Raw genomic sequence first — 24208 nt, 5'->3', positions numbered from 1 at the left:
GAGAATCCCACTGCCGTGAACGGACAGAGAATCCCACTGCCGTGAACGGACATAGAATCCCGCTGCCGTGAACGGGCGGAGAATCCCACTGCCGTGAACGGACAGAGAATCCCACTGCCGTGAACGGACGGAGAACCCCGCTGCCGTGAACGGACATAGAATCCCGCTGCCGTGAACGGGCGGAGAATCCCACTGCCGTGAACGGACGGAGAATCCCACTGCCGTGAACGGACAGAGAATCCCACTGCCGTGAACGGGCGGAGAATCCCACTGCCGTGAACGGACAGAGAATCCCACTGCCGTGAACGGACGGAGAATCCCACTGCCGTGAACGGACAGAGAATCCCACTGCCGTGAACGGGCGGAGAATCCCACTGCCGTGAACGGACAGAGAATCCCACTGCCGTGAACGGACGGAGAATCCCGCTGCCGTGAATGGACAGAGAATCCCACTGCCGTGAACGGACAGAGAATCCCACTGCCTTGAACGGACAGAGAATCCCACTGCCGTGAACGGACAGAGAATCCCACTGCCGTGAACGGACAGGGAATCCGGCTGCCGTGAATGGACGGAGAATCCCACTGCCGTGAACGGACGGAGAACCCCGCTGCCGTGAATGGGCGGAGAACCCCGCTGCTGCGAACGGACAGGGAATCCGGCTGCCGTGAACGGACGGGGAATCCCGCTGCCGTGAACTGACGGAGAACCCCGCTGCCGTGAACGGGCGGAGAACCCAACTGCCGTGAACGGACAGAGAATCCCGCTGCCGTGAACGGACAGGGAATCCGGCTGCCGTGAACGGACGGAGAACCCCGCTGCCGTGAACGGGCGGAGAATCCCGCTGCCTTGAACGGACAGAGAATCCCACTGCCGTGAACGGACAGAGAATCCCACTGCCGTGAACGGACATAGAATCCCGCTGCCGTGAACGGGCGGAGAATCCCACTGCCGTGAACGGACAGAGAATCCCACTGCCGTGAACGGACGGAGAACCCCGCTGCCGTGAACGGACATAGAATCCCGCTGACGTGAACGGGCGGATAACCCCACTGCCGTGAACGGACAGAGAATCCCACTGCCGTGAACGGACAGAGAATCCCACTGCCGTGAACGGACAGAGAATCCCACTGCCGTGAACGGACAGAGAATCCCGCTGCCGTGAACGGACAGAGAATCCCACTGCCGTGAACGGACGGAGAATCCCACTGCCGTGAACGGACGGAGAATCCCACTGCCGTGAACGGACAGAGAATCTCACTGCCGTGAACGGACGGAGAATCCCACTGCCGTGAACGGACGGAGAATCCCACTGCCGTGAACGGACGGAGAATCCCACTGCCGTGAACGGACGGAGAATCCCACTGCCGTGAACGGACAGAGAATCCCACTGCCGTGAACGGACGGAGAATCCCACTGCCGTGAACGGACAGAGAATCCCACTGCCGTGAACGGACGGAGAATCCCACTGCCGTGAACGGACAGAGAATCCCACTGCCGTGAACGGACGGAGAATCCCACTGCCGTGAACGGACGGAGAATCCCACTGCCGTGAACGGACAGGGAATCCGGCTGCCGTGAATGGACGGAGAATCCCACTGCCGTGAACGGACGGAGAACCCCGCTGCCGTGAATGGGCGGAGAACCCCGCTGCTGCGAACGGACAGGGAATCCGGACGCCGTGAACGGACGGAGAATCCCGCTGCCGTGAACTGACGGAGAACCCCGCTGCCGTGAACGGACAGAGAATCCCGCTGCCGTGAACGGACAGGGAATCCGGCTGCCGTGAACGGACGGAGAACCCCGCTGCCGTGAACGGGCGGAGAACCCTGCTGCTGCGAACGGACAGGGAATCCGGCTGCCGGGAACGGACGGAGAATCCCGCTGCCGGGAACGGGCGGAGAACCCCGCTGCCGTGAACAGACGGAGAATCCCGCTGCCTTGAACGGACAGAGAATCCCACTGCCGTGAACGGACGGAGAATCCCACTGCCGTGAACAGACGGAGAATCTCGCTGCCGCGAGCGGACAGGGAATCCGGCTGCCGTGAACGGACATAGAATCCCGCTGCCGTGAACGGACAGAGAATCCCACTGCCGTGAACGGACAGAGAATCCCACTGCCGTGAACGGACAGAGAATCCCACTGCCGTGAACGGACAGAGAATCCCACTGCCGTGAACGGACAGAGAATCCCACTGCCGTGAACGGACGGAGAATCCCACTGCCGTGAACGGGCGGAGAATCCCGCTGCCGTGAACGGACGGAGAATCCCACTGCCGTGAACGGGCGGAGAACCCCACTGCCGTGAACGGACAGTGAATCCCACTGCCGTGAACGGACAGAGAATCCCACTGCCGTGAACGGACGGAGAATCCCGCTGCCGCGAGCGGACAGAGAATCCCACTGCCGTGAACGGACAGAGAATCCCACTGCCGTGAACGGACGGAGAATCCCGCTGCCGCGAGCGGACAGAGAATCCCACTGCCGTGAACGGACAGAGAATCCCACTGCCGTGAACGGACAGAGAATCCCACTGCCGTGAACGGACGGAGAATCCCGCTGCCGCGAGCGGACAGGGAATCCGGCTGCCGGGAACGGACGGAGAATCCCACTGCCGTGAACGGACAGAGAATCCCACTGCCGTGAACGGACAGAGAATCCCACTGCCGTGAACGGACGGAGAATCCCGCTGCCGCGAGCGGACAGGGAATCCGGCTGCCGTGAACGGACGGAGACCCCGCTGCCGTGAACGGACGGAGAACCCCGCTGCCGTGAACGGGCGGAGAACCCCGCTGCCGTGAACGGACAGAGAATCCCGCTGCCGCGAGCGGACAGGGAATCCGGCTGCCGGGAACGGACGGAGAATCCCGCTGCCGGGAACGGGCGGAGAACACCGCTGCCGCGAGCGGACAGGGAATCCGGCTGCCGGGAACGGACGGAGAACCCCGCTGCCGGGAACGGACGGAGAACCCCGCTGCCGGGAACGGACGGAGAACCCCGCTGCCGGGAACGGACGGAGAACCCCGCTGCCGTGAACGGACAGAGAATCCCGCTGCCGCGAGCGGACAGGGAATCCGGCTGCCGTGAGCGGACGGAGAACCCCACTGCCGTGAGCGGACGGAGAACCCTGCTGCCGTGAGCGGACGGAGGACCCCGCTGCCGTGAGTGGACGGAGAATCCCGCTACTGTGAATGGACATGGAATCCGGCTGCCGTGAACGGACGGAGAATCCCACTTGCGGGAACGGACGGAGAATCCCACTGCCGTGAACAGGCGGAGCAAGGCGCTGCCATGAATGGACGGAGAATCCCGCTGCCGTGAACGGACCTTGCTGGGAACGGATGGAGAATTCCAACCCAATGTCTTGTGAACTGGCGCAGTAAGCATAGGCTCTATCTGAGCCCCACTGATAATTCCAATCTGCACTGAGGTATGCCTGGGCATCCTAAGGGATACCATGCAAGTATCCATGTACCAGGCTGGTGTGTAGGGAGTGACTCCCTTGCTGGAGTGCATAGTGGGTAATGGCGAGTAAGGACAGGATTCGGTTTAATGTGCTGCCTCACGTGTTGTATCACCTGCTGATATTTGTTGCCAAATGAGAAGATTGTGACTCAGATAATGGTTGACAATTGTCTCTGGAATCATACCCAATAAAGGGCTTCCGAGTAGAACGTAAGTCCTTAACTCAGAATCAGAAAGTTAAATGCCAATTTTGATGAAAGGAAACATTTGATGAGATTGCCCATTCCCTGTGATGTATGTTAGTTAGGTTTGTTGGTACAGAATTGTCACATTCTGATTGATTGGATCCAAAGACAGATAATTTCTGCTTTTGACTCTTATTCCTTCAGAGCTGCTTGTCATTATAAATTAAACTAGGAAAAGCTCTGAAAAGTTTTTAAAATAAATTTAGAGTAACCAATTATTTTTTCCAATTAAGGGGCAATTTAGTATGGCCAATTCACGTATTCTGTACATCTTTGGTTTGTGGGGGTGAGACCCATGCAGACACGGGAAGAATGTGCAAGCTCCACACGGACAGTGACCCTGGACCACGATCGAACTTGCGTCCTCAGCGCTGTAGGCAGCAGTGCTAACCGCTGCACAGCCGTGCCACCCTACCCCAGTGAAGGTTTTGTCTTCCACTGAACATTCCTTCACTTCAAGACGAGATGTAGCAAACTGTTTAGCTGTACAAAGTATTCCTGTTATTCATTACTTTGTTGAATGTGGATTTGCTTTAAAGTTGTGACTAAAGAGCATATGTAAAAAGGTTACACGGTCATACATTATTAACTACAAAGTCAATGATTTAGAAGGAGCCACTTTAACCATTTTCCTGTTCTTGTAAAAATAAAAGGGTGAGAACAACCGATGTCGACAGAGGCACAGCATCACGGCCCAGCTGCTGGTTCTCTATTACACGCTGTCGTATGAGGAAACTTTGCTGTCCAATGTTAAGCCATTAGGTATGTGTGGGTTCCTGCCTTGCCCAGTGGGTGGGTTTCTTTCCAATTTCCTTTTTCTTCTCATTATCCCCACCTTTAGTATTTCATCCCATAGGTGCAGTAGTTTAAATTAAAGGCATGTTGGTCACACATACTCGTACTCTCTTATACTGTTAGGTGCACTCTTGTGCATGTGCACATGCACACACCTCCACAGACACAGACCTCCTCCTCATTGACCTGTCGTAAGTACAGCGTTTGAAAGAAATAATCCCTGAATCTGCATCCTGCCTGGTTTTATTTACATTTTTCTGTTTAACTTTACCAGTTGACCAGTCAGCTGAACACCAAGGATGGCAGACAAAGACATGGTCTTTTCCCTACCGTAAGGTAATCCATTTTACCTGTGTCAGCCATAGTTGTGGGTTCAAGTTCCTGTCCAGAGACTTGAGCACAAAATCCAGCTGACTCTTCAGTATAATAAGGCTCGGAAGTACCATTTTTCAGAAGAGGCATTAAACAGAGTCCCTAACTGTCCCCTCAGGTGGATGTAAAAAATCTCTCAGGACTATTTTGAAGAGCAGGATAGTTCTCCCCAAGGCCCTGACCAATATCTATTGTTCAACCTACGTCCCAAAACCACATTATCTGTTCACTGTGTGGAGCTTACTGTTCTCAAATCTTCTGCCGTATTTCTCCTATTACAACAATGACTGCATCTCAGAAATATTTAATTGGCTGCGGGAAACCCTTTGGGGCATCCTGAGGTGCTATACAAATGTAATTTTGTTGTCCCTTTGTTCTGTTAAACTGAGTTGATCTAATGAAGGTTTTACTTTTCCTGTTTAAAGCCTGGATTTTTAAAAATTTGCAACATTACGATTACTGATCGGGCTCTGTTTTTGTTGAAGTGGTTCATTGGTGGACTTGTTGACTGACTTCCTCCATTCTTGCAAATTTCTAATATCAGCAGTACAAAAGAAGCCCAAGTCTTACTCTGCAGCGCTGATGGACCAGATTCCTATCAAATACTTAATTCGCCAGGCACAGGGGCTTCAACAGGAGCTTGGAGGTAAATGCGCAGGCTTCACTCGTGTCTTCAGGCTCTATTGGAAATCAGGGGCGTCATTCTCCGACCCCCCACCGGGTCGGAGAATGGCCATTGGCCGCCGTGAATCCCGCCCCCGCCGAAGTCTCCGAAGGGAGAAAAGTCGGCGGGGCGTTAATGGCGCCGCTGCCGCGGAGAATGTCACGGGTCTGCGCAAGGCAGCCGATTTTCGGCCTGCCGATATTCTCCCTTCCGGATGGGCCGAAGTCCCGTCGACGTGATGACCGTTCACGTCGACGTGAATCAAACCTCCTTTTCATCGGCGTGACCCGGTGCTCCAGGCTCACGCCGACCAGCGAGGAGGTGAGTGACGGCCTGGGGGGTTGGCTCTGGGCAGGAAATGGCGTGGCCGCAGACTGATCGCGTGAGGAGAGGTGTGTCTCGGCTTGTGTGTGTGTGCGGGGGGGGGGGTGGTCAGAGTAGGCTGGGCTCCGGGGGAATGCCGGGAGGGGGTCCGTGCCGGGGTGGGGGTTGTGGAGGGGGTCCGTGCCGGGGTGGAGGTTGGGGGGGGGTCCGTGCTGGGGTGGAGGTTGGGGAGGGGGTCCGTGCCGGGGTGGAGGTTGGGGAGGGGGTCCGTGCCGGGGTGGAGGTTGGGGAGGGGGTCCGTGTCGGGTTGGGGGGGGGGGGGGGTCCGTGCTGGGGTGGAGGTTGGGGAGGGGGTCCGTGCCGGGGTGGAGGTTGGGGGGGGGGGGTCCGTGCTGGGGTGGAGGTTGGGGAGGGGGTCCGTGCCGGGGTGGAGGTTGGGGAGGGGGTCCGTGCCGGGGTGGAGGTTGGGGGGGGGTCCGTGCTGGGGTGGAGGTTGGGGGTTGGGGAGGGGGTCCGTGCCGGGGTGGAAGTTGGGGGGGGGTCCGTGCTAGGGTGGAGGTTGGGGAGGGGGTCCGTGCCGGGGTGGAGGTTGGGGGGGGGGTCCGTGCTGGGGTGGAGGTTGGGGGTTGGGAAGGGGGTCCGTGCCGGGGTGGAGGTTGGGGGGGGGGGTCCGTGCTGGGGTGGAAGTTGGGGAGGGGGTCCGTGCCGGGGTGGAGGTTGGGGAGGGGTTCCGTGCCGGGGTGGAGGTTGGGGGGGGGGTCCGTGCTGGGGTGGAGGTTGGGGAGGGGGTCCGTGCCGGGGTGGAGGTTGGGGAGGGGATCCGTGCCGGGGTGGAGGTTGGGGGGGGGGTCCGTGCTGGCGTGGAGGTTGGGGAGGGGGTCCGTGCCGGGGTGGAGGTTGGGGGGGGGTCCGTGCTGGGGTGGAGGTTGGGGGTTGGGGAGGGGGTCCGTGCCGGGGTGGAGGTTGTGGGGGGGGTCCGTGCTGGGGTGGAGGTTGGGGGGGGGGGGTCCGTGCTGGGGTGGAGGTTGGGAAGGGGGTCCGTGCTGGGGTGGAGGTTGGGGAGGGGGTCCGTGCCGGGCTGGAGGTTGGGGGGGGAGTCCGTGCTGGGATGGAGGTTGGGGTTTGGGGAGGGGGTCCGTGCCGGGGTGGAGGTTAGGGGGGGGGTCCGTGCTGGGGTGGAGGTTGGGGAGGGGGTCCGTGCCGGGGTGGAGGTTGGGGGGGGTCCGTGCTGGGGTGGAGGTTCGGGGTTGGGGAGGGGGTCCGTGCCGGGGTGGAGGTTGGGGGGGGGTCCGTGCTGGGTTGGGGATTGGGGAGGGGGTCCGTGCCGGTGTGGGTGATGGGAGGGCAAATGAGTTGGCCCACCTGGCCAGGTGCCAGCCTCCAACAGTTGGACCCATGCGGTCCATGCCACCTGGCTGGGGGGAGATGGGGATATGGGCAATGATGACATGTCGTCGTTCCCCTCCCCCCCCACCAGGCCGTCATGTTTTCAGACCATCCAGCGATGTTGGCCGCCGTGGTGGCAGCCGCTCATGTCTATGTTGCCCTGGATGAGGAGGAGGAGGAGGAGCGTGCCAGAGAGGCGGCGCAGGCTGCCGCAGAGGGGCAGGCGGCAGCCGCCCAGGCTGGAGGGACACCTGACCGACAGGACGAGGAGGGGGAGGAGGACGTCGTGGCCCCACGGCAACGGAGGCACCCGAGGGCGCCCCGTGTGTACCGGCCCCGGCAGTCATACCAGGACCTCACGGACCGGGAATGCAGCAGGAGACTCCGGATGAGCCGGGAAACCGTGGCACACATCTGCCACCTGCTGGCACACCTGTCACCGCGTTGCACTGGCGGGGGACACCCTCTCCCCGTGTCCGTCAAGGTTACGGTGGCCCTGAACTTTTATGCAACGGGGTCATTCCAGGCACCGAGTGGGGACCTGTCCGGCATATCGCAGACATCGGTGCATCCGGGCAGTGACAGATGCCCTTTATGCCATGGCGCACCGCTACATCCGCTTCCCCGTGGACCGGGCCAGCCAAGATGCCCGGGCCGTGGGCTTCTCTGCCGTTGCCGGGTTCCCCATGGTCCAGGGCGCGATCGATGGGATGCACGTCGCCGTGCGGCCACCTGCAGAGAACAGGGCCGTGTTCACTAATAGGAAGGGGACCTATTCAATGAACGTACAGGTGGTCTGCAACCACCGCATGATGATCCTGCACGTCTGCGCCCGTCACCCAGGCAGTGTACACGACTCATTCGTGTTGTCGCGGTCATCCATCCCCGGCATGTACGAGGGACGCCATCCCCGGCTGAGGGGCTGGTTGCTGGGCGACAGGGGCTACCCATTGCGATCGTGGCTGATGACGCCTATACGAAGGCCACGCAATGAGGCGGAGAACCGCTACAATGATGCCCATGTAGCGACAAGGGGAGTGATCGAGAGGTGCTTTGGCGTGCTGAAGATGCGTTTCAGGTGCCTGGACCTCTCTGGGGGCGCCCTCCAGTATCGGTCAGATAGGGTCGGCCGCATCATTGTGGTGTGCTGCGTCCTGCACAACATAGCCCAGCAGAGGGGCGATGTGCCGCAGGCAGAGGAGGGCGGAGTGGAGGAGCAGCAGGAAGAGGCCCAGTCCTCCCCAGATGAGGGGGATGGGGGCAATGGTCAGGGCAGACGGGGTAGACACAGGCGGGTGGCTGTCCACCGTTGGCGGGTGGCTGTCCACCGTTACCGGCTGGCCCAGCGGGCACGGGACAGACTGATAGACGCCCGCTTCACTGACTAGATGGGCGTGGGAATCGGGTAGTATGGCCACAGACCGCACACCATGACAACAGCCGACCACCCACACCCCCCACCCATCCACCCACCCAGCACCCTCACCCCCCTCCCCAATCCCACACACCCCACCCGCATGCACACCACCCCCCCACTCCCAATTGCCGATCCACCGGCGGCACAACGGGCCGGGCTCACCCAGTTGCGGGTGGACGCGTGTCTATCGCAGGCCATGGAGGATGATGACAACCCGCCTCCGATGAGCTCCTGGCTCTACATCGTTGGACTATGTCTGACCCATGGCCACAGTACCACCATCCACCCGGACCATCCCTGCATGCGGCTGTGACACTGCAGCGCACGGTCCCGTCCTCTGCCCGGGGGATGTTGATGGCGGCCCAGGGGGAAGGGGGCAGACTCACCTGGGGCTGAGGTAAGACCACCTGTCACACACACACTTGCGCTCAACGTACATGACACGCCCGCACACTTTGGACAGAGCACAAAGGCAGCTTCGGTAGGTGTAACATTGACTTTAATAACCAAAGGAGTTCATGCACGTGCCCTAGCCCCTAAAACTCATCTGTGCCCTGCACCCGTGCCAACTTACTCAGTGTCTAATTGTTTGGCCTTACGGGCCCTTTGACTACGTCTACGTGGTTCCCCAGACGGTACAGCAGAACTGGAGGTGGACTCCTGTGATTCCTGCCCTCTGACACCGTCCCTTTGGCGGCCGTTTCCTGAGGCGTCCTGGCCTAGATGGGCCAGGCTGCGGCCCGGGCGACTGGGATGGCGAGCTGCCAGCCTGTCCTGCCCGTTGCCCACCCGATGCACCTGGGACGGAAGGGGGGGAGTCCGAGGTGTCGCGGTGTACCGGGACCTCCCCTACAGAGGGAGCCGGGACGGACCACACCACCTCCTCCTCCCTCGGGGTGCCCGATGGCCCCCAGGCCTCTACATGGGTAGGGGATGCGAACGGACTGGCCATCCGACGCGCCCCCGACATCTGGCGCTGCCAGTCCTGGAGGCCCGTGCTGGTATCGACAGGGGTCTGCAGGTTTGCAGCCATGGAGCCCAGGGGGTTGTCGAACCCTGTCTGCGACAGTGCGACGCCAGCTCGCACATGGCCACTGGCGCCGATGCCCTCAGCGATGGCCTGCTGAGACTGGGCCATGGCCTGCAGAGACTGGGCCATGGCCTGCAGAGACTGGGCTATGGCCTGCTGAGACTGGGCCATGGCCTGCTGAGACTGGGCTATGGCGTTGAGCGCCTCTGCCATCTGGCGCTGGCACTGGCTCATGGCCTCCTGTGAGAGGGCAGCCATTTCCTGGGCCACAGACGCCGCCTGCACGGAAGGCCCCAGGCCTCGCAAACCGTTCCCCATGTCTGACACCGTCGCACCCATTGCCTCCACCGCGGACGCCACCCGTGCGGTGTCAGCCTGGGTGGCACGCATGACCGGGACCACTCCCAGCTCCTGGACGCGGGTGGACTCCTCCATCTGCGACCGCAGCCGCCGCAAGCCACCCGTCACCCTATTCGCTCGTCTCCGTGTCGGTGGTTGCATCGGATCTATGTGTGGGTGTGGTAACTGCAGGAACCCGGGATCCATCTGGGCGGCAGATGTTCGCTTGGCCTGGGCTGCCCTCCGACCGCCCGGTCCCTCTGCTGCTCCTACCTCCACCTGCTGTACCGGGACGGCTGTGTTGTGCGCACCAGTGAGTGTACCAGACGCCTCATCACTAAAGTGCCCAACCGTGGTGAGTGTTTCTGCGATGGTGGAGGGTGTTGGTGACAGCAGTGGCGTTGTGTCGTGCTCTTCGTCCCACTCTGAGTCCATGGCACTTTGGGGTGGGGGTTCGTCTCCACCCATCCACTCTGAGTCACTGTCCGGTATTTCGTCTTCCCGGGTAGGGGTGTCCCGGGTAGTGCTGTCCCGGGTAGTGCTGTCCCGGGTAGTGCTGTCCCGGGTAGTGCTGTCCCGGGTAGTGCTGTCCCGGGTAGTGCTGTCCCGGGTAGGGGTGTCCCGGGTAGTGGTGTCCCGGGTAGGGGTGTCCTGGGTAGTGGTGTCCTGGCTCGGATGTGACGGGGGCCTGTGGCTGCCCCCCTCATCGCTGGGTGGTCGCTCCCGCACGTGACGGGGGTGTCGTCTCCCTGTTGCTCCAGGTCTCTCCGTCTCCCGTGGTGTGCGAGGGGCATCCTGCGGGCGTCGCATGCTGGAGGGTGCGGGTCTCTCCGTCTCCCGTGGTCTCCGAAGGGCATCCTGCGGGCGTCGCATGCTGGAGGGTGCGGGTCTCTCCGTCTCCCGTGGTCTCCGAGGGGCATCCTGCGGGCGTCGCATGCTGGAGGGTGCGGGTCTCTCCGTCTCCTGTGGTCTCCGAGGGGCATCCTGCGGGCGTCGCATGCTGGAGGGTGCGGGTCTCTCCGTCTCCTGTGGTCTCCGAGGGTCATCCTGCGGGCGGTCTGCATCTGCGGGGATGGGTGCCTGGACGTTTGGTCCTGCGATACACAATGAAGCATGCATGGTTAGACATCAAGCAGTGATCAGGTGATACGGGGGAGGGGGATATAGGGGAGGGGGGATATGGGGACGGGCTGTTGGTGGCTCACTTGCTCGTGGGGCCCCGACCTCTGCATCAGCAACCTCCCGGTCCTCAGGTCCGCCAGCCAGTTCCAGGGCCCTTTCCTCGTGTACGGTCAGTGGCCTCTCATCAGCGGGCCCTCCTCCAGTCCTCACATGCTCCCTATTGTTGTGTGCGCGCTTCTCCTGTGGGGGGGGGGGGGTGGGTGGCAGGGGTAAAAGGCAACAGTGTTAGGCAGGTATATGAATGCACGCCATCGGTTGCGCGTGCATTGCAGAGGTTAAGGTTAGGGCTGGATTCACTTGGGGATATGGGGGAGGGGGGATATTGGGGAGGTGGGGATATGGGGGAGGGGGGATATGGGGGAGGGGGGATATGGGGGAGGGGGGATATGGGGAGGGGGGATATGGGGGAGGGGGGATATGGGGGATATGGGGGAGGGGGGAATATGGGGGAGGGGGGAATATGGGGGAGGGGGGATATGTGGGAGGGGGGGATATGGGGGAGGGGGGGATATGGGGGAGGGGGGATATGGGGGAGGCTCACCCTGCCTGCTCTGACGAGGTCGTTCACCTTCTTGTGGCACTGGGTGCCTGTCCGTGGTGTTAGGGCCACAGCGGTGACGGCCTCTGCCACCTCCCTCCACAGACGCCGGCTGTGGCGTGGGGCAACTCTGCGGCCGTGCCCGGGATACAGGGCGTCCCTCCTCTGCTCCACCGCGTCCAGGAGCGCCTCCACATCGCGTGACTCGAACCTCGGGGCTGAGCGACGGCCAGCCATCCAGTCGGGTGTTGCGGTCGGGTGTTCCGGTCGGGTGGGGGGGAGCTGCGCGGCCTTATGAGCCGTCACGCCGTGCAGCGCGTATGACGCTGCATGGCGTGAACCACTGCGCAAGCGCGGATCCCGTTACGTCGCTGCTAGCCCATTTCGGGCCGCAGACTATCAGCCCATTTTTATGACGTGACGCAAGTGGGATTTGCGCTGTTTTTTGCGCCGATCGGCGGAATTTCCGCCGATAACGGAGAATTTCGCCCCAGGTTCTGATAAAAACAAACTGCAGCCTAGCCCTTCTATTCTAATTTTTGACCTAGCTATTAGTATTTGAAGATGTATCTTGTTCTAAATTATTATTGTATAATTCATCCAGCTGCATTGAAAGAAAATTCTATTGGAATTAATTTCTGGATACTACGGTTAGTAGGTGAAGATGGTGCCTGTTGTGATACTGGACTATTCCAATCTGGACGTTTCAGGTCTCTACAGCGTTAACTAGTCGCAACTGGGGGAATGATTTGAATGCTTAAAATTGGGCTTGGCAACCCAGGCCGGAGATAGAGGGGAAGAAGCACGCAGAGTTCCACCTCCGATCACTGTCCATTGGCCCAGCAGGTTAAGTGTGCAGGACAGATTTGGCTATGTAAGGGTCCTTCCTGTTCCGTCTTGTTTATTCCTTGTCTAGTACCTTTTTTCTCCCATTTATTTTTGTCGGCACATTTTTGATCCATGGATGTTTACCAACCTGTGACTTAAGGGAAAGCAGCCTGCAAGAAGGAGCCTTTAATTCAAAGAAGAAGATTCCAGAACGCTGTGCTGTTTTCGACTGGTGATTGGAAATTGGCTGGCCTCAGTGATGACTCTGTTTGATTGATGTGGCTGGCAGCTGATGAATTGTCCCAAGTGGCTGAGCTCTGCCTGGTAACAGGTGGTAATTGGATCTGACCCCACTGAAATGGTTCAGAGACCAAAGGAGCTTTCAGTTTCGTTTTGACCGCTTAGTGAGAGATCCGGCTGTCTTTCCACTTCTCCAGAAAGACTGTGTTTCTGAGCTGGCAGAAAGGCTGGATGAATCTGGTTACAGGAGAACCATTACAGGCTGGACAGGAAAGATTCAGAATCTGATCACTCACTCTCCGAAAATGCAGACTCCTGGAAGCAAAGTTTGATGTGAAGTAAAGAGCCTCTCCCAGGAGAAGCAGTGGGTGATATTCTAAACCGTAAGGAAGATCATTGCAGGATATACACCAGAGGCTTTAATCCACAAGCTTACTGTGAAGAAAGTATCCTGCGAAACACCATTTGAAGCAAAGACTCTTCTCTTTCATTTACATTTATTCCTATTTATCCCCTCTGTGTTTGTCTGCCTTGTGTGTGTGTGTGTGTGTGTGTGAGTATATATGATATATATAATATATATTATATAATATAATATAGAGGGGGTGAGGCGGGCTCCAGTACAAATTAGATACTTATTAATATTTAACCCACTGTATCTGCTGCATATTCACCATTAATCTTGTTATAAATAAACAGCAATTGTGTTTCAACTTACAAACCTAGTGACTGTAATCATTGGACAGCCAAGGACCAAAGATTAGGGGAGTGTGTATGGGAATTATTGGTTAATCCACTTGTGTTGTGACTAGGGCACGTGGGGCTAGAATTGACCACGCACTTGTCCAGGATGGCGTAACAGCTGTCAGAACAGAAAATACTGGGAATTCTCGACAGAACTGGCAGCATCTGTGGAGATGGGAGTTGGCAGGAGGTGCAGCCGCTAGATGTTTGTGAACAATGACTGCTGATCATGATTCACCTTGAACTGAATTGAGGCTTTCCTGTTCCTTAGGCCTGCACTCTGCATTGTTGCGCCTGCTGGCCACAAACTATCCTCACCTGTGCATGGTGGATGACTGGATGTGCGAGGAAGAAGTGACGGGCACGGATGCACTGCTCTCCAGGATGCTGCTGACCAGCCGAGCCAAGCACCACTCACCCAAGAAGCTGCAGGAAGGTAACGGCGTGTTAACTGATTTGTGGTCGCATGCCTCTGAGGAGTTCAGATGACACCAATTAAATAATTCAAACAGCACTAGTAGTAGAAAAACGTCTAATCACTTCACAGGAAGAAAGTATTTTATTATTGTGCATGTGTATAAATATCGAGCTGACTGCTTGTAACAAATTGGTTATAATTTCCACCCTGGTGTTTTGGTATTTGTCAGGCACTTGGAAATACACCCTGCATGCTGACATTCTTTTTCATTGTATCATTCACTTATCTACACAATGCCTGTCATCTCCCAGCTTTCCAGATGGTTTCTACCAATTATACCCAATTGATGCAGACCTTGGAGGACTTGATGCTCCTGTCTGCCAGTGAGCTTATCCCATTTGCAGAAGCATTGATGTTGGATTTGTATCGGTTGCTGAATGCAGATGTACCCCGACGAATCCTCCAAATAGTCAACCAGCTTTGGATGCTTCTCAACACAGTTATGCCAAGGAGGTAACAGCGCCTTTGATATAGATATTACCAAATGGTTTGCAAGTTAATTTACCTGTTATTTTTAAGCACCATTACCTTGAATGATCTAAAGAGAGGTTCATCAGATTTAGGAGCAGAGTTAAGCCATTTTGATTGTGGCTAATCTCATCCTGGCCTTAACTGCACCGTCCTGCCCGTTCTTCAGAAACCTTCAGCCCATTACCAATTATAAATCTGTCTGACTCCTCAAATTTGCTCTCCTGTCCCAGCACCCACCTCACTCTGGGGTAGCGAATTCCACAGATTCACAACCCTTTCGGAGAAGTAGTTTCTCCTCAACTCTGTTTTAAATTTTCTACCGCTTATCCTAAGGCCCCACAAGAGGAAGCATCTACTCCACGTCTATTTTGTCCATAACTTTTATCAGCTTGTATTCCTCAATTTGATCTCCCCTCATTGTTCTAAACTCCAGAGAGTGTCGGCCTAAACTGTCCAAGTTGGTCCATAAAAGCTCTTTCTGGCGCTGCTGACATCTTTCTCAGCTGGGGTATTGATTTACCTACGCCATCTCCCACTGACATACAACAGAAAGTGCGTTCATACTATCTCCAGTCAAGAAGGAACTGGCCAAGGATTGTTGCCCAGTTGCGCTGTCAAGAGTTGAGCACTGTCAGTCATGCCAGTACGTGGCTGTTTTGCTTCTAAACACCTCTGGCAAGCTTCAACAAATCTTCCCTATCCACATTGATTCTCATCAGCATAGACTGATTTGAAAATAGAGATGGTAACTGAGAATTCACCAATGTAACTCGATGACCAGCATCTATTGTTTATAATCAGATCTTTGTTTAAATATATCGTACTAGCCAGATTCTTTTCTCTCTCCTCCTGTGTTACAGTTCTCTTAGCTGTTACAATCCCCATGGAGTCCAATAACGTTTTTTAAAAAAAAGAACTTTGGACTTCCAGTTAATAGCTGAAAGAATGACATGTCAAGGTTTCACATTTTTAGATGTTTACTGTAATTAAAAACACTGCACTGAATCTTCCAAGGAGTGGCAATCACCAAGAGATTGACACTACGCTCCTGTTAACTTACTTACCTTAGTCTGGAGCCCCACATTTTTTTGCCCAGACCGCCGAACCAGGCATCTTGAGAAATGTGGAGAGTACCTGCTCTTGGAGTCCTTCCGTCATAGTGCAGGCACAGATGAGCCACTGCTTCTTTTTGCAACACTAACTGCCATATACCGGTAAATGTAAATGCCCCAAAGCCACCTTGAAAAGCTATGGAGAGAAGGTAAGTGGGTAGGGTGGGTGGGGGGGATCAGGAGGTTGGCGGGGACGGTAGTTGGGATAAGGGAAGATGGTGGAAGGGTGTTTGTGGGGTTAGTCAGGGGTTCAGGGGGTAGTATGGGAGTATACATGGGGTCGGGGTTAGGAAGGGTAGTACAGTTACCCAATGTTGAGTCGGGGTCGATGGTATAGTTACCCAGGAAATAGAACTGCTTTTAATCCAACCAATCTTGCTGGATAACTGTTCTCGTAAGTGAGTCGGAACTATCTAAGTCTCTGACTTTACTCAGAATGTAAGAGTTCTGGACAGAAAGTGAAGCTTCCCAGGCAATATCCCAGAGAATCCTTGATTTGGGACTTCTGGAGGATTCACCAGTGCACCTTCCGGGCCGGCACTCTGGGGTTCGACCATGCAGACACCAGAAACTCTAGGCCACTGTGAACTAAACACTGTCTTTGAGGGCAACTTGTACCTTAAATATCACCCATTCTTCTTCCTAGCCCAACAGAAAAAAAACATACTTCACACAAAGTTTTACACTGTCGTTTTATGTAAATGTTCAATTTTCTCAGAATCAATCCAGAGTGACTGTTAGCTCCCAAGGGATTATTCCTGTTTTCTTTCCACAGCCTAGTAACTTGTAATCTTACAACAGTCTTTCACAGTGATGTTTTCTTTTTCCAGAGACCCTCCTCTAGTCCAAGCTAGGTGACTCTCCCAGCCTTGTTTTAACTCTCCACAATTTTCTTTTTATGAATTTAAAGTACCCAATTCATTTTTTTTAACCAATTAAGGGGCAATTTAGCATGGCCAATCCACCTACCCTGCACATCTTTGGGTTGTGGGGGAAGTCTCAGAGAATTTGATCTCAACAATCCATGTGCAAACTTCCACCCACAATCCAGCACGATGAACCATACCAACCTTTCTGGCCTCAAGCTGCTCCCCCCTCTCCCGCCCGGATCCAGGCAGACTCAACACTGTCTGTGGTATTCAGTCATGCTCTAAGAAAGTCTGTAACCTGACCATCACAATGGCTTCCTCTGCATCCTTCCCCCGGTAACATGAATTGCATGGGCCATGTATCTAGGTAGAGCTGCTAATTAGCCATTTTTGAAAGCCCAACTCTCTTTCATCATGGAACAAAATAGATTATTTAAAGCATACTGTTTACAGCCAAGCATTCCCAACTTTTTTTTTCTAGACTTTGGAGACTTACTCTCCATTGCTAACAGACAGGATGCTGTCATTGCTTCCAACATAAAGAGAAGAATAGAGTCATAGAATTCCTACAGTGCAGAAGGAGACCATTCGGACCATCGAGTCTGCACCAACCCTCCAAAAGAGCACCCTACATAAGGTGGGGACATGGGTCTATCCCAATAACTCCACCTAAGTTTTTTTGGACACGGAGAGGCAATTTAGCATGGCCAATCCAACTAACCGGCACATCTTTGGACTGTGGGAGGAAACCGGCGCACTCGGAGGAAACCCATGCAGATACAGGAAGAATCTCCGCTCAGTCACCTGAGGTCAGATTTGAACCGGGTCCCTGGCACTGTAAGGCAGCAGTGCTAGCCACTTCCCAGTAAAATGGTTGCCTCCTTTATTTCTCTTGCAGTCAGACACCCAGGCCTGTTGGCAGGTAGACTTCAGAACAGGTCACATGACTCCTACGTTTACCTTAGATTTATAGAGCAGTCCCACATCTAATGTAATCTTCATAATTGTAACATAGCTGCCACTTCTAAATGGCACTCTTCAATATATGATCCTTGAAGGCGAGTGTTGACAGGGTATGCAATGACGGATAGCATCATCATGAACTCGATCTTGACATTCAATACATGCGTTCTTGTCAGCAGTGGCCCGCTCTCTCTGACCCTCTGAATCCAATTGTAGAGCCCAGGAAGAGATTAGTTAACTCAGCAACAGAGATTGCAGATGAAACCTGGGGCCCTGCCTGCTCCATGGGGCTGTTTCACACGGATTAGTGAATTAACCAACTGAAGCTTTGCAGCAGCATAGGTTTTTCAATCCACATGTCTTTCTTTATTCCAAAGATCATTCCAGAGTGTGGAGTGAGGGGGGTAAATTAAATATTCATGATCACCCTGGACATGTAGCTCTCTTTAATCGTTCTGATCATTTGCAGGTTTTCACTTTAAAGAGTTTTATCATGAGTTCACCATAAAGGGGCTCCGTTCTCAGAATCTTGGTTGAGTACTGCCTTGTCAGCTTTGTGAAACACAGCTAACATCATGTCTTTTGTGTGTTGCGAAGGTTGTGGGTGATGACGGTGAATGCCTTGCAGCCAAAAGCCAAGCTACTCCGCCAACAGAAGTACACTCAGAACGACCTGATGGTCGATCCACTGATTGTGTTGCGATGTGACCGGAGAGTGTATAGGTGAGTCACCAATAATAACGGGAGCAAGAATCACTTCAAATGTATGAAGCTAATGTATCAATTTGGCTCAGTAGCTTTGTTGCTTCATAGTCAGAAGAGCTGGCTTGAAAACTAAACGTGATGCACAGTCTCAACTGAATGGGCTTTTTCCTGTTCTTGAGTATTCTAATGGATTTTCAGTTTATCTTCATCCTCTGGATTTGGGCATAGCGTACAAGGCTGATGTTTATTGCCAACCCCATAGTTGTTTTTTGTGTGATCATGCTTCTTAAGCCACTACAGACCACGTGTATGACTGGCTTCCTATGCCACTTCAGAGAGCAGTTAAAAGTCCACCATGTTAGTGTGAAAATGGATTTGTTGTTGGCCCAGACTGGGTTACTGCGAGAGTTTTTCTTCCCGAAAGGACATTTGTGAATTAGTTGGATTTTTACGACAATCTGACAGTTTCATGATCACTTTTACGCGTTCCAATTATTTAATTTTCACATAATTATTTTTAACTGAATTATGATTTTCGTGCTGCCATAGTGCAATTATGGGAGGCGGTGACGTAGTGCTATTGTCACTGGACCAGTAATGCAGAGACCAGGGGTAATGATCTGGGGACCAGAGTTAGAATTCCACCACAGCAGATGGTGAAATTTGAATTAAATAAAATCTGGAATTAAGATGAAACCATTGTCGATTGTTGTTAAAATCCATCGGGTTCACTGAAGTCCTTTCGAAATGAAATGAAATGAAAATCGCTTATTGTCACAAGTAGACTTCAAATGAAGTTACTGTGAAAAGCCCCTAGTCGCCACATTCCGGCACCTGTTCGGGGAGGCTGGTAGGGGAATTGAACCCGCGCTGCTGGCCTTGGTCTGCTTTACAAGCCAACTATTTAGCCCACTGTGCTAAACCAGCCCCTTTAGGGAAGGAAATCTGCTGCCCTTACCTGGTCTGGCCGACGTGTGATTCCACACTCAGCAATGTGCTTGACTCTTAAATGCCTCTGTAAATGGCCAAGCAAGCCATTCCATTCAAAGGGCGATTAGGGATGGGCAGCAAATGCTCATCCAGCCAGTGATGTCCATTGTTAAGAACCCCACTGATGTTACTTGCAAAAATGTCTCAAAACCCCAAAGGTTCTTAGTGGTGTATATTTGTTTGGAATCATTTGAGAAATATTGTACAGCCCAGTGAGGAACCAATCCAATCATTGTGTAAACAATTAATAAAGAATATTTATTAAAGTAAAAGGGGAGAAAACTTGACCAAAGACTAATGTACACTATGACACTTAAGTATATGAATAACTAAACACACTGTGTAATCTGATATAGCTACAATTCCTGAACTCACATCACACACCCCTTTTCCCAAGCAATATCCAATTTTAGTAATTCTCTAGGTCAAATCCAGTTAATAGTTACCACACAATACCGTTTAGGTGACCAAATCTGGGAAAACGTCTCTTCATGGTTCAGGTTCTCCTTTCAGAGGAGAATGTCTAAAGTCTGCCGTGACTCTAAATGTTAGATGGAACGCGCTTCCGTGGCCCGGATCACATTTGGAACTTGCTGGTCTGGCTGTTGGATGGAGAACTAGCCTGCTTTGAGGATGCTAGCAGTTATTCTGATCCGTCTCTTTGATATTCCTCTCTGGATTCTGCTCTCAACCTGCTCTAATTTCTAGCCTTTAGAAATATCATTTGTATAGCCTCCTTGATCTCTGGTAAGCAATGTTTCTGTTACGGCCATTCGCACCTCAATGTCACTAAACGCCTGCTAATCTTGTTACTGGATAAATCACATCATTATTCCTCTGGGTGCCTGCTAGTCTTTTTATTTTTTGGTTGTTTTGTTTTTATCGGCAGTTCATTGTTAATCTTGTTAATTTTCCACATTTCTGCTGAGGGCGGATACATCCCAGCTGCACCCGCTGACCCTGCCCCGGGGTTGTTGGGGGGGTTTGACCCATGGAGAATTTTACACCCGAGGGATCGGGAGTATTCAGGGGGTTTTGCATGGCCACAAGGTATTCTCAAGGATTTACTTTCTCGTAGTGGGGAAGGTGCTGTTGGCTGTAGTAAAGAGGGCAGAGTATTCGGCAATTGTGATCTCAGATCATACTCCACACTGGATGGACGTGGTACTGGAGAAGGGGGCGGCCCAGAAGTCAGGGTGCAGGATGGATGTGGGGCTGTTGGCAGACTGGAGTTCCTTCTATATAAGATCGGGAAGATAATTGAGGAGCATGTGGGGTTTGATTGTACAGGGAGGTCTTGCCGTTGGTCGTTTGGGAGACCTTAAGGCAGTGGTGAGGGGGAAGATCATCTTGTTTAAGGCTAAGGTGGCTAGGGAGAAGGCCAACAGTTGAAAGAAGAGATGTTGGAGGTGGATGGGAGGCATGCAGGGGACCCGGATCCGGGGCTGCTGGCAAAGAAGAAGGAGCTGCAGGCGAGGTTCAACCTGCTGTCCACAGAGAAAGTGGTGCGTCAGCTGAGAAGGCGAGGGGGGGGTTGTCTGTGAATACAGGGAGAACGTGGGTTGTATGTTGGCTGGTCAGCTTCATAGGCAGGCCTACAAATGTGTTGGGTGGGTTTGTTATTGTTGTAAAATGTAAAAATTGAAAATTCAGAATAAAAATGCTTTATTAAATAAAACTTTCCATATTCCTGACACCATGAACATTTTGTGAATTGAAAAGTCTTCTAGATTACAATGGAGTGCATTCAGAGGTTGAAGTTATGCCATTGTGGTGGTACTGATGGGTGGAACTTGCTGCAGCAACTTCTTAGTAACATTAGGAACAGGTGAGGGCCATTTAGCCCCTCAAGCTTGTTCCACCCGCCTATCATTGAGATCAGGGTGATGTCCACTATTTTATGGGCAGTCAGTTCTTTGTCTCTTTCTTTATTTGTACCTACCTTGGCCTCTGTATAGAACTTAAAACATGCAGTGCAGAACAAGGCCATTCAGCCCATCGAGTCTGCACCGACCCACTTAAGCCCTCACTTCCACCCAACCCCGTAACCCAATAACCCCTCCTAACCTTTTTTTTGGTCACTAAGGGCAATTTATCACGGCCAATCCACCTAACCTACACGTCTTTGAACTGTGGCAGGAAACCAGAGCACCCGGAGGAAACCCACGCAGGCACTGAGAGAACGTGCAGACTCCGCACAGGCAGTGACCCAGCGGGGAATCGAACCTGGGACTATCCATTTATGCTACCGTGTTGCCCACTGGCCAACAAAATTTTGTCAATCTCTGATTCAAAACTGATCTAGCATCCATTGCTGTTTCAGAAGAGAGTTCCAAACTTATACCACTTGTGTGCAGAAGTATTTTCTAATTTCGCTCTTCAATGGTCTGTCCCTAATCTTTAGATTATGTTCCCTTACCTTAGGTCTCCCCCAAACAATAGAAATAGTTTCTCTTATCTATCCTGTCATCCTTATTACCTTGAAAGCTTTGAACAATTCACCCCGTAATCGTCTAAATTACAGAAAATACAACATAAGTTTATGTAATCTCTTCTCGTTATTGAACTCTTGGTGTCGAGGTATCATTCTGGTAGATTAATGCTGGAATGGGGGAGTTATTTTACAAGGAAAGATTGGGCAGGCTGGGCGTGTATCCACTAGACTTTAGAAGAATGAGAGGTGATCTTACTGAAACATACAAGATGCTGAAATAACTTGACAAGGTGGATACTGAAAGGATGTTTCCCATTGTGGGGAACAGACTGGAACATGGGGACAGTTTAAAAATAAGCAGTCTCCCATTTAAGATGGAGATGAGAAGAAATGTTTTCTCCGAGGATCTTGTAAATTTGAAACTCTCTTCCCCAGCGATATTGGATCAATTCATATTTTTACGACAGGGGTAGATAGATTTTTGACTAACGAGAGTCAAAGATTAGTGAGGGTAGGCAGAATGTGGAACTGAGGCCACGGTCCGATCAGCCATGATTTTATTGAACAACGGGGCAGGCTTGAAGGGCCGAATGACCCCACCCAACCACGTATATGGTCCGTACACCCTTCAATGCCGATAAGCATTTTTTCATGGACTTTGCAAACTGATGTTGAAACTTTTACCACCTTCAATGCCAATATATCGTTTGTAATGAAAGGTGCCCAGAACTGAACCTTCCCTCCTGTTTATGCGGTGGAATCTTGAGTTCTGGGATCTTACCAGGTTTGCTGCGCTTTGTACTAAATAAATAAATAAAAATAATCTTTTTATTGTCACAAGTAGGCTTACATTAACACTGCAATGAAGTTACTGTGAAAAGCCCCTAGTCGCCACATTCCGGCACCTGTTCGGGTACACGGAGAATTCATTAAGTATCCTTAAGAATTCTAGGTGCCTCTCCCCTGCAATGTTGGGCTGTGATGTTTGGATCCTTTCTGGTCTTTGACTTTGACCTGACCCAAACTGAATAAAATTCCAATTTCAGATTCCGGTTACCCCAAGTTCATTTAAATATGAAATCCCAACTATTATTAACCCTTGGCTGGATGTGCGTTGTTCAATATTTACTGTTTTATGGGCAGGTGATTGTTTCAGTGTTTTTAATTTATTTGTTTCTTAACCTCAGGTGTCCCCCCTTAATGGACATTACCCTTCACATGCTCAATGGCTACCTTCTAGCTTCAAAAGCCTACCTGAGTGCTCACCTCAAGGAGAACGTGGATCAGGACAGCAAACCGTATCAGAATAACACCATGGGGGTGATGGGGCAACCTGAAGCTCCAGAGGTCACAAGAGAGGAGCTGAAAAACGCCTTGTTGTCAGCCCAGGTAAGAACAGGAGTCAGATGTGTGCCATCGTTTTCCCAGGGGTTAGCCTAGTGTGTCTAGACAGTCTCATGTGTGTCCTGCAATGAATGGTCGTATTGTACTTCCTCAACTGGTGCAGGGTTAGTCGCAGGACAAACTACATCTAAAAGAAATAGCTACAGCGATAGTGGGTGCACTGATTATGGTTTTCCTAAATTCCAGAATGATCCCAGCAGATTGGAAGGTGGCAAATGTAATGCCACTATTCAGGAAGGGAGGAAGAAAGAAAACTGGGAAATATTGACCAATTAGCCTGACATTAGTTGTCAGGAAATTGCTATTATTGAGACAATGCACTTAGAAAATCATAGTATCATCAGACAAAGTTAGCATGGTTTTACCATAGTATCCCTACAGTGCAGAAGAAGGCCATTTGGCCCATCGAATTTGCACCGACCATTCTCCCGCCCTATCCCTGTTACCCCACCTAGCCTGCACATCTTTGGACACTAAGGAGCAATTTTCTAGTATGGCCAATCCATCTAACCTGCACATCTTTGGACTGTGCGAGAAAACTGGAGCACTCAGAGGACACCCACGCAGACACGGGGAGATGATGTAAACTCCACACAGTCACCCAAGGCTGGAATTGAACCCGGGTCCCTGGCGCTAAGGCAGTAGTGTTAACTACCTATATGAGAGGGAAATGTTTGACAAATTTTATTACAACTTTTGTTGCATCTGTAACTATTAAGGTAGATAAAGGGGAACCAGTAGATGTAGTATACTTGGATTTCCAAAAAGGCATTTGATGAGGCATTACACAAAATGTTACATGCTCATGGGAGCTGGGGTTTATGTATTAGCGTAGATACAGGATTGATTTATGTACAAGACTGAGGATAAATGGGACATTTTCAGGACATTTTCAAGGTGGTAGGCTGTAATGAATGGGGTACAGTAGGGACCAGGCCTGAGCTATTCGCTGTTAATGACTTGCATGATGAGACAGAGAATAATGTATCCAAGTCTGCTGATACAAAGCTAGATGGGAATGTAAGCTCTGAGGAAAACTCCAGGATAAATTGAGTGATTGGGCATCAAGTTGACAGATGGGGTATACTGTGGGGAATTATGAGGCTATTCACTTTGGTAGTAAGAAAAAAAAAACATTGTTTTGTAAAAGATGTGAAACTTGGATGTACTCCTACAAGGAACGCAAAACAAAATACTGCAGATACTAGAAATCT

The 24208-nt window shown here is 52.6% G+C and overlaps 1 protein-coding gene across 2 annotated transcripts in view; it reads left to right on the top strand.

Annotated features, from left to right (window-relative positions):
- The window catches only part of ints2 (integrator complex subunit 2), an 84270-nt gene that overhangs the window by 42675 nt on the left and 17387 nt on the right, over nucleotides 1-24208 (top strand). For both annotated transcript variants that reach the window (XM_072469930.1, XM_072469929.1), the window contains exons 15-20: nucleotides 4363-4471; nucleotides 5421-5522; nucleotides 13840-14004; nucleotides 14298-14499; nucleotides 18059-18184; nucleotides 22778-22979. In XM_072469930.1, the coding sequence (XP_072326031.1) occupies nucleotides 4363-4471; nucleotides 5421-5522; nucleotides 13840-14004; nucleotides 14298-14499; nucleotides 18059-18184; nucleotides 22778-22979 (906 nt within the window). The remainder of the gene's footprint in view (nucleotides 1-4362; nucleotides 4472-5420; nucleotides 5523-13839; nucleotides 14005-14297; nucleotides 14500-18058; nucleotides 18185-22777; nucleotides 22980-24208) is intronic.

This window comes from Scyliorhinus torazame, chromosome 12, assembly GCF_047496885.1.
Source record: "Scyliorhinus torazame isolate Kashiwa2021f chromosome 12, sScyTor2.1, whole genome shotgun sequence".
Classification (NCBI taxonomy): Eukaryota; Metazoa; Chordata; class Chondrichthyes; order Carcharhiniformes; family Scyliorhinidae; genus Scyliorhinus; species Scyliorhinus torazame.
The sequence above is the reverse complement of the archived record's forward strand: the minus strand, read 5'-3'. Positions and strand labels throughout refer to the sequence as shown.